The following is a 15283-nucleotide window of genomic DNA, read 5'->3' on the forward strand; positions in this document are numbered from 1 at the left end:
TCCCACTGATCAAGAAGCCCAATTTGGGGCTCGATCCCAAGACTCTGGGACCAACACCTGGGCCGAAGGCAGATGCTCAACTGACTGAGCCACCCAGGCACCCCCAAAATGTTGTTTCTAATAGCTACTTAGGGTTGCCTGGTCATGATCTGCCTTCAGCTCAGTTCATGATCCCGGGGTTGTGGGACCAAGCCCCTTTTTGGGCTCCCTGCTTCTCCCTCTGCCTGCCACTCCCCCTGCTTGTGCTCTCCCTCTCTGTCAAATAAATAAATAAAACCATAAAAAATAAATAAAATAAAAGTTACACAGAACTGACTTCTAGAAACACAGTCTAGAATCCTCTTAAATTTTGATTATAGTGAAAAAATCTTCACTAATTCACTTTAAAATAGTTAATAATGAAAATAAAACCAAACTGCTCCTGTTCAAATCTGCTGATTTTGACATTCGTATTTGCTTTAGTATATGTTTTATTTCTAACTCCAGAAAAACAAATAAAAAGCAGCTTTCCTTTTAACCCTGCTTTCTAACTTATCTGTGAATATTAATAACTTACAAAGTCACTGCAGGGATTTGGGACATTACTGGGGGTCTCCGAATGGCTCCTGTCCTCCTTATCTTTGTTGCATGAGATCTCCTGGAGCGCCATCACACTCTGCAGTGCTAAGGGCATGGCATCCTGAAACCCAAGAACAAAGTCACAAAATGGGCAAATTTCTGAAGTTCCATACCATTAAATGTATCCCACGTGTGTACTTCATCACCATAACCTTCCATTACCATGGAGAGATTAATACCAAAAAGAAAAAAAGAAAGGAAAAATACATCATGAGTACTCTGTACAATGAGTTTACTTGTGACAATCTATTTTCTTACTTTCCCCCTGTCACTTTCTCCTACTACTCTGTATGACACATTTTTTATTAAGTGGACTCCACCTTAAGTTCCCTCATTGGCCATTCTTCAGTATTCAATTCTTACTGAATCCCTAATTTTATGGTTCGGTCATTTAGCATCTGCCTTTGGCTCAGGTCATGGTCCCAGGGTCCTGGGATCAAGCCCCATGTCGCACTGCTCAGCAGCACTCAGCACTCTGCAGGAAGCCTGCTTCTCCCCTCTCACTCCCCCTGCTTGTGTTCCCTCTCTCTTTCTCTTTCTCTCTGTCAAATAAAATAAATAATTTTTTTAAAAAAGAAATCACTCCTTTTTGATTTATGTCTTCAGTTTTCCTTAGTGAATTTATTGCTCTTTTTAAAAGAAGATGCTCATGTTTTTGTTGAATGGGTTAGTGGAAATAGAAAATTTTCCTGTTGATGTTCCCAAGATGCATTCTCTTCATGAAATGTATACGAAGGACAGGGTTCCCACTGCTGTCTGGCTGTTATAACTAAGTTTTGGTTTTCTTTTCACTGAAAGCAGAGCTTTAGGAAGTGGTTAGCAAACGTAATTATAAAATCTTTGCATCAGTTAATAAATGAGAAAGGAATGTAACTTGGTTACATAACATGGAACTTTTTCTCAAAATCATCATGCCTGTTAACCTAATCCTCTGTTGGTATGATAATTTACCTACGCATGTAAACATCTGCTTCCAAAAATAGATATCCAAGATAAAAACTGGAAAATGGGAAGTGGGGCATTTGTTAACAGAGTTACATGGAATTCTACTCATTGTCTATGTCTCCCAATCATGCCCATTATCAAGATGTTGCTGAGGACACTATGTCTTCTTTAAGAGATCGATTCTCTCTCTACTGAATATAGTTATACTGCACTTCTATCAGTTTGGTTATGTCTAGTGAGTCTCAACAAGGGCAGGAAAACTTGCTGGGGGATTGGAAATCCAGTGGGGGTGTTTTTTTCTTCTACTGTGGTTGTGCGGGAATATTTGTATATTGTAGTTCTTACTATTTTTTTAGAATTTATTTTCCTTTACATTGATTTTCTTTTATGTAGACCTACCTACCTACCTAAGGTTGAACTACATGTGAATTTCATTCAGAACTCTAAAGGGGTCATTATGAAACATCGGTTACAAAATAAATAGAGGTGATCCGTTCATCTAGGGTGTGTGATCATATGTCCTTTTTTAAGTTGGCTTCTCAGAGATTTAGAGCTAAATTTGAGATCCACACGTGGGTTTCTGCAGCTTTTATACGGCCTTTATGTTATGCTCTTTTGGCTCTTTAGTTCTCCTCCAATTTCATCTTATGTCCCCCTTTGATTTTCTCTTTTCTTTCAGTCCCGCTTTTAAATTTGCAAATATGTGTTTTAGGTACTAGAAAGGGATATACAAGTATAATCCAACAAAGAAAAAAAAATTCTGCCAAATCAGTTTTGTACTAATGAACTCATCCCAGTTAAAAGGAATGTGTGCTGATGGTCCAGCACCACGGGGCAATCACGTGAGCTAATGCCCCATAGCATGGCCACTTCAACTGTGAGCAGGACAGGGCAGATAAGCGAACGAAGAACGGAACCTGCATCTCTATCCTGGCTTCCCTCACTGGCAGTTTGCAGCCTCCCGAATCTGATACGGTATCAGTGAATTTTATCGTATAAATTCGATCACAAAAAGGCATGAACATGCACATTTACTCTTCGGAACAACCGTGGACACCAATACCTTCTCACAGAAACACGGGAAACGGTTGTGTCTTACCTACCTGGATGTGTTGATGACAGAGTCCAATGTTCTTCACACAGTGCCTCACCGTCTTTTCTAGAGATCTGAACAGCTTTTCTTCTCTATTGAAGGTATTGTCTTTCACCTATAATGCAGATGAAATTATTTATTTTTATAAATCAAACAAATCTGGTGTTTTTTTTTTAAGATTTTATTTATTTATTTGACAGAGAGAAATCACAAGTAGGCAGAGAAGCAGGCAGAGAGAGAGGAAGGGAAGCAGGCTCCCTGCTGAGCAGAGAGCCTAATGTGGGGCTCGATACCAGGACTTCTGGGATCATGACCTCAGCTGAAGGCAGAGGCTTTAACCCACTGAGCCACCCAGGCGCCCCACAAATCTGGTGTTTTAAAGAAATGTCACAGGCTGTATGAGCCCAGCACATGACAAAGAGACTCCTTGTTGAGATGAAAACCTTCCGTGTGGTGCTGACTGCCTTGGCACAGTATGTGCTGTGTACAAGCGCGCCGCACAACTTCAGTTAGTATAACGAAGCCCCCCGCTGCCGGTTAAGCATGGAGCTTCGTCTGCGTGATGGTAGCTGGGGGAGGGAAAACTTTTCTCTGCAGTTTATAATGGCATATATGACATATGTACTCTGAAATTATGCCCCTTTTGAGGGTTCATAAAATAACTAATATAATAAAAAATCAAAATTAAAATAAGATAAATATTTCATCTCTTGACTGGAACTGTTTTGTTGTTATGACTCATCCCAATTAATTTAGAAAGGATACTTAGCTTCTTGGCTAAAGAAATGCGGTAATTCTTTACCAACTCAAATTTGAAAAGTTGAATGTGATCTTGGCCAAAAGAGCCCCTCTGTGGGGAAAACTCAGCAGAGTTAACATAATAGTCACATGTGTTCAGTTATTTTTAGATATTTTATCTTATTTTATTGATAAGACCATAAGTGTTATTATTATTCATGGTAAGAAGTATTTCTTGGTTATCACAATATTGACAAAAGAACAGAACCAGCTTCATGCTGGCAAAATCTGTGTGAACATGTAAATGATTTGTGGTACATGGTGGGTACTCTTCAATTTGGTACTGGGTAGTAACCATAGCTGTTCTCTGCTCATAGGTTTGGTAATTTAAGATCGTGGACCTTGGTGGGGTCCGGGGGAGATGGTTAACCTTAGAGCCTAGTGCACAGAGAATGGTGCTATTTTATCTTATTTTTAAACCCCTTAATATTGTCTATCTAAAAAGGTTTTGGTTAATATAGTCCCTTGTAATTCACACAACATTCAAGACTGTCTCCCTTAGGACCTCTATCGTCTAATCTAGTTTGATGTATGGAATAATATGCTGGGGCAGATTATTTTAAATGTGGGTTTCAAGGACCCATCACCAGCTATTTTATTTTGTGTATCTTGGCAGGGATCCAGATGATTCTAAAATAAGACATTCAAGGATCACAGTATGAGAAATATTTTCCAGTTCTACGTTCCTACAGCCAAGCCCTTCTCATGCTGCTTTATTTTGCTGGAATACACTGCTATCCCTTTCTCTACCTTGCAAAATTCTGTTTCATTTTTTTAAGGACTCAACTGTCACCCCTTCTGTGAAACCTCCCTTGAATTCCTATTCTTTTCACTGTAGAAATTTAATTGCTCCCCCATGTGCTCTTCACAACACCAGTTAATTATTTAAGTGATTCTCTCCACTGATAAATGGCAAGCATTGGAGATTAAGCACTTTTTGTCTTAATAATAATAATAGCTAACATATATTAAACACTAACTATGTTCCAGGCACTGCGCTAAAACCTGCTTTCCATCTTCTCATTTTGATTCTTACAAAGCTCTATGGCATAGGTGCCACAATGAATCCCGTTTCAGAGATAAAGAAACAGAAGCTTGGGAGCTGTGGCAAAAATAGTGGATGTTCCCCTAACATCCTTTTACTGGCAGGATTCGCACCTCTAGTTTAAGTTGGACATGTGGCTGTCCTGCTAGAGACTACCCTTTCCCTGCAGCTGGTTCTGCCCTCATAACTGGTTTGGGTAAATAGATGTTAGCTAAATGGTATATTTCACTTCTGAATTTTGGCCTTACAACCTTGCCTTTGGGACAAGACTGAAGACACAGGAGTGACCCAACTTCAGCCAAGCAAATGGAGACAGCATGTTTGGGGGACAGCGCAGCACAAAATTGGAGACAGCTGGGATCCTAAAGAATTTTGTGCAGCAGAGCCCATCCGGACTCACATCTTAGGACTATTACAAGAAAGAGATATAAATGACTTCCCAGCTTACGCTACTTTGTTTTGGAATCTCCTTGTAAAAGGAGCTTGGCCTTTACCCTAAATAATACAGGACATTAAAGAAATTTATCCGTGTTAATAGGTAGAACCAGGATTCAAACCCAAGGAGTCTGAATTCAGAATTTCTTTGTATACCAGATCTCTAACACAGTGTCTAGTATAGTGAGTTCAATACATGTGTGATGAATTGAATAGCATCTTCCTCTTGGGTAATAGTTTTATACCCTAACTCCACCAAATATTTCACTTGAGCTGCTGACAAGTGCAAAATTGACTGACTTGAGATTTATCTCTTCTGCAGTTCAGCCTATGCAGCTGATTTTCTGATTAACAGTGAAACGCTTCATTGCTGACAGGACATCTTCTCAAAAGATTAAGGGGAAAATCTAATTAATATCCCTTCAGGCCACTTCACCTACAACTCACTTTTAGTTCACAATTGGAAAGTATCAGAAGCCGATGATAAATATGTTAAAGAATGTAACAGCTTCTGCAAAACCTGCTCAGAATTCAGACCTGCCTATTGTTCCTCAATAGAATTGTCTTAAGTCAGAAGTAACAACCTAAAGAGTAGGAGAGAATTGTGTGCATGACATTTTCACATACCTATGAAGGCTACGGTCTCTTCTACAATTGAATTCCCAACCCAATTGTAGTACTGTTGCTTTTAGCTCAAATGACTTGATTTTCCTCTCCCTGATCTATGACCGTACAACCCTAATGTCCCAAAGTTCTCACATTATGGTTTAGCACTGGGAGAGGGGCCTGGAGTTATTTCCTGCATGCAATGGACCCAGTGAGCCCCTAGAAGAACATAAAGGATGATACATACCACAGAATCCAAGAATGTCCATATTGGATATGGAGTAGTAAAGTAGGTACAGCCACAGGAGAAAACAGAAACAAGGCTTGGAAGAAGTTGATTATAGTGGACAAGTCCTAAAGAGGAGGTCACTGCATGCCATATAGGGCCACAGGGCAATCACCAGGTTTTGGTCAGGTGGCAAAAAGGAGCAGGGGTAAAGTCAAGGCCAGAGCCTCTATTGTGTTTTTTTGTTGGCAACCCTAAAGAAATACCTGGATCAGGATAAACAGTTCAGGATTGGCCAGTTTGAGTAATTCCCATGGGCTTTGGGCTTTCGTGGTGTTCTCCACTTGCCTGGTAGCTGGCCCTAGGATGACTTAAGGCAGAGGAACCCCCTTTGGTGTGTGAGAGATAGATGAGAAAGTGTTTGGGGCTATAGACTCAGGATTGCTTGGTTCGCCTATGAAAGAAGCGATCCCAGCTGAGCTCTTTGGATTCTCTAAGAATGGATTAGCCCTGGGAGGAGCATCTCTCAGTGCCAGGCGCTTTTTCAAGGAAGACTACATGCTTTGATATTATCAGCCCACAGTATGTCACCAGGCAAGCAGTGGTCAATGGAGGTTGAGTAAAGGGCGGCTTGATTTTTTTAAAAAATTGTCTTTTTTTTTTTTTTTTTTTTTTTTTGGTGCCTCACGGCCTCAAAACAGCATAAAATACAGAAAGTAAAAGACCTGACTAATATACCATGCATAAAGGAGTTTATATCTAAGCGAGAAGTAAGAAGTCTGGATGTTAAAAGCTAGTAAACAGTAATACACTGTTCAGCGATATGAAATGCTGCTGCTGCTGCTGCTGATGGTGATGGTGATGAAGGTGATGATGATAGCCAATAGGTACTGAGTGCTTACCCACCGTGTTAGGCACTTTCTACATATGCATCATCTCATTTCATCCTCACCAGCCCTCCGCGTGGAAGGTCCTAGTATAACCTCGATAACTCCCTTGGATTTAAGCTATGTGACCAAAGGCAAATATTAATTAAGTGGCAGAAGTGACATTCTAATCCAGATCTGGATGACTTCAAAGATTCTGTCCTTACTTTCTGCCTTGTGCTGACTCCGGCAAATGTCCACAGGGCCAAGAATGGGAAACACTCCTTGTCAAGCATTCAGAAGAGGAAGAGGCCACCACTATCTTAGGGTTAGAAAGCTGCAAAGGCTCAATGGAAAAAAGGAAAAAGACCATGGTAGCTAAAGAGTGAAATAGATAGGACAACCAGTGCTGAACTACCATACAGTTGCCTCTAGTTCAAATTAAAACCTTAGAGATGTTAACATAGTAAGGGATAAAATCAGGAAAATGAGAAGAAAAAAAAGTACTATATAGTATCTTAAGAACTATCCTGCTTGATTTCAATTAGAAGCCCACTGAAATCCATCTTCAGGCCATGAACTTTCTATCTTGTGATTCTCAAAGTGTGTTCCTTTGGTCACTTACTTCAAGGTCATTTAGCTTCAAAACACCTGGAGTTTTGTAAAAATACAGACCGCTAGGTTGCACCCTTGAACCAGGAGAAGCCCTGGGAATCTTTTGGCAAGATCCTCAGGTAATTGTTCCACACATTAAAGTTTAAGAGCCTTCGTTAATCCATCCATTATTTATTGGGGGTTGAGATGAAAGGGGTTCAAACCAGGCTAAACAGGTAATGCAGAACAATTATCCAGTAACATAATGTACATAGGCAGTGGGGAGAGAGGAAGAGAATAATGGTAGGAAAAAAAATCACACCAAGGTGTGCACCTAATCCCCCCCTTTTTTTAATAGATGAAATAAAGTTAAGATGAACATTAAGGGAACCTGAAAGGAAAGTGAGTTTTTAAAAAAAAAAAAAAAACAGAGGTAAGATAGGGATGAAAAGAGGACATTGCCTTGGATGAGATTATGTGCTGATTGATTGTGAGAGTCAGGACTTCTGGGGTGTCCCATGTTGACCACTGTCCTCATGTCCTTTTCTCTCCTTTGCTTCCTGAGTGGAAGCACCACAGCTAAAATAGTGTCAAAACCACCCACATTTGATTTCCCCCAAAAAAGGGAGAAAGGATCAACATCAGACAATGACTTTGATTCTCATTGTTCTAGAAACAGCTCTGATAACAATCAACAGAACCCTCACAAAAATATCAGCACTCATATGCCCCAGGAGGACGTAAATGGCTAAAGAAGAAAAATTACCTGTGGCTCTCCTCTGGTCAGAATCTTTAGGTGATTTGTCACTCTTTTTGATTTCTTGCTAATTGAATGAATGTTTAGTTTAGACAATTTATCTTTAAGTGATTCATCCTCATCGTTCCTCTTGTATTTTAGAACTGCAATGGAAGAATGCAATCACATATTTGAACACATACAACATAGAAAGTTGCATCCAAAGAATTCAAGATCCATATTTAAGACAGAAATCTATGCGATTTTTGACCCTCAGATGCAGATACAATATACTCTGGTCCCACTGCCCAGGCATAAGTCCAGCTGCCCAACCCACTGACCAGAAACTCAGATGTCTAGGGGCTTGAGCGCCTCAAAACTCAAGGTCCATTTACCTTCCACATTAAAGAAATCTCTGACACAGGAGGAAAACGTTCTCCCTTCTCAGATAATATATTTGTTATCTTCAGTCTCTGGAATGAAGCATCAAGACCTAGCTAGGGAAACTGTACCCAGCACAAGGAGACTCTAGAGGGACTCCACTAACTGAGACATTTGGGGTAAGTTGAGTCACCTCTCAGAGCTTTACTTTTTTATCTTCAAGATTGTTTTCGCCTCTCATATTGTTCAAGATGTTAAATATTTCTAACATTCAGTTTTGGTAAGGGTGCTGGGAGATGGACACTCTTACACACTGTCAGTGAGGATTCAACCATCACAGTTTTTGTGGAGAACAACTGGTCAGAATCTTCTAAATGTATCTTCTGTGACCAGGAAGTTTGTTCAAAGAATATGCTTTCCATAATTAAGCACACAAAATTTTGTTTGCTACAGTATTTTTTTTTTCAATAGCACAATACTGGGAACAATTAGAAAGTTTATCCATAGAGGAAGAGTTAACTAAAGTAGAACACACTCAGAAATAGAATAGCAGGGAACCATTAAAAAGAAGGCCAATATTAACTGGAAGAATGTTCATGACATGTCACTGAGTTTAAAAAACAGGCCCAGAACACTGCAGTGCCATATATGTTCAAGAAAGATGGAGAGAAGGAGAAGAGAAAGAAGAAAGAAAATAGGAAAAAAAAAAAGACATAGAAAGTCTGAAGAAAACTTATGACATGTCCGCTGTGCAAACTGCAATCAGGGGAATGGAAAATCTTTCCACTTTAAAACACTGTGAACGAGTTTAAGCAGACAGAAAAGTAAAAAGAACAATATAACAATTTTCTTTTAGCCGTGTCATATCCTAACATTTCACCTTGCTTATCTTCATAAAAATGATCAGCTGAAGTTTCTCTGATCTTCATCTTTGATCCCTTAAAGAGAATTATGATCCTAAAGAATGGGGTTGACTGTACCTGTATCTATTTTTATACATGGATTTGTATAATACATAGTATTATTTTGAACATTTTTGATGTTTATAAAAATGGCAGCATATTGTATATATATCTTCTTCTGTCACTTGTCATTTACTTTTTAGAAAACTCAACATTGTGCTTTTCAGATTTATTCAATTGATGCATGCATTTTAATTTGTGTGTTCTCATGGTATCATAGTGTCCAATACATGGTTTGTCCATTATCTGGATAAATATGTAAGCTATTTTCCTCTTGCTTTTATGAACAATACTAGTTACTAGTATACCTATCTATGAGCATAGGGGAAAGGGTTTCTCAAATATCCAGATATTGATTTTCTGAATCTCGGGTGTGGGCATCTTTAACTTTACTAGATATTGTCAAGTTATTCTCTATAGTGGTGATTCCCACTACATTGTTGCCTGCAGCACTTAACATTATACCTTAAAAATCTTTTTTTAAAATATTTTATTTATTTGACAGAGAGAGAGAGAGAGATCACAAGTAGGCAGAGAGGCAGGCAGAGAGAGAGGGGGGAAGCAGGCTCCCCACCGAGCAAAGAGCCCCATGTGGGGCTCAATCCCAGGACCCCGAGATCACGACCCGAGCCGAAGGCAGAGGCTCAACCCAGGCGCCCCCCTTAAAAATCTTTTTGCCAATCTGATAGGATGGGAATGGTATGTCATTGTGATTTTAATTTGCATTTCTCTCATTACAAATGAAGCTTAACCTTTTTTGTATTAGAATGGTTTTATTATTGATTTAGTATCAGTAATTATATATTCTAGATAGTAATCCTTTGCCTGTAGACTATCTTTTCATTTATTATGGTGTCTCTTCCTCTACAACTTTTTTATTCTAGGCCCTTCTTTATAATTTTAATTTATTAACACAAATACAGATTATTTTTTTCAATAAAAATTTAGAAAACAAAACAACAAAAATAAATGAAATTGTTGGAGCAGTTAGCTGCAATGTCCTACCATTGTTTTAATGTTAGAAGATTTAATGTTAGAAGTACAAAGCCAAGAACTTATGGACACAAATCACACTGACAGAGGACCCACACACACAGTCTATCCCAATGCGTTACTACATTGCAGATGATAGAAACCGTGCAATTGTGCCTCCTGTTTTGAAATCTACATTCCACTCCAGACATGAATTTTACATCTCAGCTAACAAATACCTCACAATAATTCCATAATTCAAGAAAGAAATACACTTGCTCCCTTCAATGGAGCAATTATGGCTACAAAATCTCTATTCTTTATGTGTTAGAACCAGATGAGCTTGATGTATTAGCTAGGCCTATTTCACCACTGATGTGGCTGGAGCTTCTCACTACTCCAGCTTTCTGGCCATGCCATGTCTGCTTCTTCCCACACGTATCACCAGTGACAGGAAGACTACACGCTTTGATATCATCAGCCCACAGTATGTCACCAGGCAAGCAGTGGTCAATGGAGGTTGAGTAAAGGGCGGCTTGATTTTTTAAAAAAATTGTTTTTTGTTTTTTTTTTTTTTTTTGGTGCCTCACGGCCTCAAGTCCAGCTGACCAGGCAAAACTACACTCTGCTCCTTAGCCTCTAAGTCTAGATATCGAATGATCATGATCACAGCAACTGCTATAACTACTTAGATATTCTGATTCTCAGAAGTATAGGCAGAACATTCCAATCACAGAAAACACTCAATTCATTATGTTTCTACTTACCTAAATCTTTCCGTCTTTTAAGTTCATTGATGTTCACATTAATGTCTTTCACTGCAGTGAAGGCATCTCCCAGTGCCCTGAAGTCTGGGTGGGAGGGAGGGGTGGAGCTTCGGAGTTCACACAGCAAGAGGGGGTATTTCATTACACGCTGGATTGGTTTGATCATCAAAGAGCCCATGTCCAGTAAGTTTGGTTTGCCTCTACAATAGAGATAAATAATACCAGTTTCCCAGACATTTGTCTTATCATTTTTGTGATTTTTATGAGTAATCCTGAAACTGTTTTTCTCCTTTATTTTTCCTCTGTTTGGCTGTATACAAATTCTAAAAATAGAGCAAGAGAAATGGGTGACAGAGAGAAGCCAGGCTAAAAGACCCTACTACTAAGCAGAAACCTACAAGAAAGCACATGAACGTTATCTGCCTGCCAAGAAGTACTCAAAGCAGGATTTCCATCCATGTTCCATTTATTCTTTTTTAAATAACAAGATTGATAATAATAATAATTTCAGAATGCATTTTTCCATGACAACCAAGAAAAATGCATTGTCCTGATGGTATTTTTGTGATTATTAGTGAGGAAAAGAAATTCATTATTTAAAAAGATGACTTGCCAAGTATAGTCAAAAGAAAGCATTGTTGGGGCGCCTGGGTGGCTTAGTGGGTTAAAGCCTCTGCCTTCGGCTCAGGTCATGATCCCGGGGTCCTGGGATCGAGCCCTGCGTTGGGCTCTCTGCTCCATGGGGACCCTGCTTCCTCCCCTTTCTCTCTCTGCCTGCCTCTCTGCCTACTTGTGATCTCTCTCTCTCTCTCAAATAAATAAAATCTTTAAAAAAAAAAAAAAGAAAGCATTGTTTCCTTTCTTCTACCAAATTGAATAGTTGAATTCATGATGTTTCAGAGGTTCTACCACAGTTTCCAAAAGAGATTTATAATAACTGCAACAATGTAAATTCTGTAAATTAATTATTAATACCACCACTATCACTAATCATTGTTATCACACGACTTTCCACGATTTTCCATGTGGAATTCTTCTTAGACAATAGATCTTCAAATGGCCACATAAAAGTGAGCACTCATGCCTGACTCTTCCTTTAGGAGCTTCTGAGATGAGAATAGAACTATCCCAACTAGCCAAGCAGTTCACAGGAAGTGAAAAACCTAGAAGTCATTGTCCAACCCACTGTTCAATCATTTTTTAATGAGAAGTCAGTGGTTTCTAAAAGCCTTTTTACACAAAGAGGCAAATAAAGAGACACAATAAATGGACATGAGTAGAAATTGTGCTTTGAATCCTTTCTGGTGGACAGATACACTCAGCTGTTTTCCTTTAGGTCTTTTGTTTGTTTGGCTTTGGCTTTGGTTTTGGGGTTTTGTTTTTGTTTTTGTTTCTGTTTTAGTAGATAAGAATGTAGATGGTTTTCAAATCATAGTAGGTGAATTTTTTTATTCTTCAATTATTATTTCTAAATATTAATATAGAAGGACAACTTACCACATCATTGGAATGGTGAAATGGATCTAAAGATCTTTGGACAAGATCAAAGATAAAAGTTTATCATCAGGAAAGGTCTGAAAATACCTCAGAGACCATCTAATTGAACTCTTCATATGATAAATGAGAAACTAACAAACTTTGATGATCATGTGTATGTGCACACATACATGTACACACACACACACACACACACACACAAGCCAACCACCCTCTATTATATCTCCCCATTTTTATTTTTATGGTAGCACTTTCAACTCTCTGGAATCATTTTGTTTCCCTATTTACCAGTTTATGCTCAATTTGTCTGTCATCACTAGGTGTCTGGCATGACATATAGTATTTTCTCAATGAATATTTGGAGATTGAAGTGATAGATTTTGGATTTTCTGTAATGCGCTTTTATTTTACATTGAATTTTTTTCCAAAAACACTGCACAATGATCCTGAATAATAGAGGAGTTTTACCACATGCTGAGAAAATAATGACACTATAATAAAAAAAGATGGAAACAAACAAAAGTCAACATTTTTTAAAGGAAAATCAAAGTAAATATTAAAGATCTGCAAGGGCATAAAGAGCTGTTTTAATATGATTTATCTTGTACTTTCTACCCATTTACACAAATCTCTTAAGGAAGGGAGGAAGGGATAAAGGAGACAGAATGGCAAGGAGGGAATGAAGAAGATAGGGAGAGAGAGATGTTTTGGTTTCCAGAAGTACTGAGTGAAGTGGATGGGAAAAAATGTAAATCTATTATGAATGCTAAAAAAAGTAACACAATATATTTTCTAACTGATGGTGTATCAAAAGCAGAACACTTGAACATGAAATACAGCATTTTCTTACATATCTCAAGCAGAGAGTCTTCAGCAATACAACAGTTTAGCAGTAAAGTAGAAATAATTCCCCTAAATAAAAACAAGTCTGGAATATAGAAGGTATTAACTTGACCAGAAGAAATCATATCTGTATGAATATAATCAGAATTTCTTCTACATGCTTCCTTTCACTATCATCAAATATTACTTTATTTAATCTAAAAATTACCGAAAATGCCATCAATTATAAATATAATCAAACAGCTCAAAGAAAACTTAATTTTAATGATAGTTTATTATCATGGTCTATTGTTATATGCATATTTCAAATTTTTAATTACAAAAAATATCCCCAGATGTATTAAAGGACATGCTTGTGTCTCTGAGCTGCCTCTTTTCTTCCTTATCAAGATCTTTCAAAAAACCAGCCTCAACCCTTTAGTTGTGTCCACATCTTATCATTAATTCTTTTTCCATTAATCTTTTACATCAAACTTCTAGTGTCTCCCTTTTCTCTTTCAAATGATAATAATAACAATTATAAATGAAACTGTTTAAAAGTGTCAGAAATGCAAATATTTCAAAAGCCTTTCTCAAAAATGAGAAATCTCCCAGACACTTTTGTCTTCAGACATGTACTTTGGACAGCCCAAGTGATGAGCGATGATATTCTGATATCTGCATCACACAGACAAGCAATATGGTAGAAAAGATGGAGGATGTCTTTTAAGATAATGACACTCCAGGCATTCACCCCATCTAATCCCTTCCAGTAAGATTAAGTTCTGATAACTGCGAGAGGCAAATGAGTCCTATGGGTGTTATAACCCAGCTTAGCCAAGGACCCATTATCATATGTATCCCCAAAAGAAATTAACAATTTCCCATATACACCAGGCTAAAAACTAAGGTAGTCATTAATTTGTAATTCTGTTTCATCTTCCTCTGTCTTATCATGAATACTTCGACAAGTATTTAGTACCATAAGTAGCTGCACTAATCTCATTGTGAATTACTAGGACTTTACAAAGTCAAGTAAACACAGCTGGCTTTGTTTTAACAGCAGCCAGTTTTGCTATAGAGAGCTTCCCATCCAATACAAGAGAACAGTCTCACAATGAAAATAAAAATGACATTTAAACAATGTAAAAACTGTGGTGGAGGATAAAGAATCAGATATACAACATTGAGGTCCACCAATATATCTTAATTAGAGGGAGAAAACAGAGGAAGGAAAAAAAATCATTTAAGTATTGATCAGATTACTTTGAATTTCCTCTGTTTTATGACAACAAGTATCCTAAATTTAATATTAATTTTACAGTAGCCACAAACCATGTATACTGTTATTAAGTTCATTTTCAATTCACTCTCCTTTAAAAACACCTTGAGTCAATTTTAGAAAAAACAGTATATTCTTATACACACAAATAAACAAATAGGATTTGACACAAATAAAAAATTGTGAAAATAAATACAGAGCCATTAACAAATTTTAGGAGATGTAAAGAACATGAATGAATGGTAATTGATTTATTATTGGAGAGATTCGAACCAGAGAGAACCAGTAATATGGAGAGGCAATAATTTAATCATTCCCTGAAGATTCATTAATTAGACTCTAAGAACCTGTGGAAGTAGAGAGAGACGGAGTGGGGATTAGAATAAGAACTGGTTGGAAACCTGTTTAAGAAATGGCCTAATTTCTAGGATGCTCTACATATAAGGAGATCATTTGGAGAACTAAGAAAGAGCTCTTGGAAATTGAAAGAATAATAGGAGAAATATGGGGCACCTGGGTGGCTCAGTGGGTTAAAGCCTCTGCTTTTGGCTCAGGTCATGATCCCAGGGTCCTGGGATTGAGCCCCACAGTGGGTTCTCTGCTCAGTGGGGAGCCTGCTTCCCCCTCTCTCTCTCTGC

At 38.0% G+C, this 15283-nt stretch overlaps 1 protein-coding gene across 1 annotated transcript in view; it reads right to left on the reverse strand.

Moving 5' to 3' along the window:
• ARHGEF38 (Rho guanine nucleotide exchange factor 38) overlaps nt 1–15283 on the reverse strand; it is a 138315-nt gene that overhangs the window by 18705 nt on the left and 104327 nt on the right. The window contains exons 6-9 of the mRNA XM_032860508.1: nt 11045–11244; nt 7993–8126; nt 2667–2771; nt 557–679 (exon numbers count right to left, since the gene is read on the reverse strand). Coding sequence (XP_032716399.1) covers nt 557–679; nt 2667–2771; nt 7993–8126; nt 11045–11244 — 562 coding nt within the window. The remainder of the gene's footprint in view (nt 1–556; nt 680–2666; nt 2772–7992; nt 8127–11044; nt 11245–15283) is intronic.

The sequence above is a fragment of the Lontra canadensis genome, unplaced genomic scaffold, assembly GCF_010015895.1.
Source record: "Lontra canadensis isolate GAN:19392208 unplaced genomic scaffold, GSC_riverotter_1.0 scaffold1, whole genome shotgun sequence".
NCBI lineage: Eukaryota > Metazoa > Chordata > Mammalia > Carnivora > Mustelidae > Lontra > Lontra canadensis.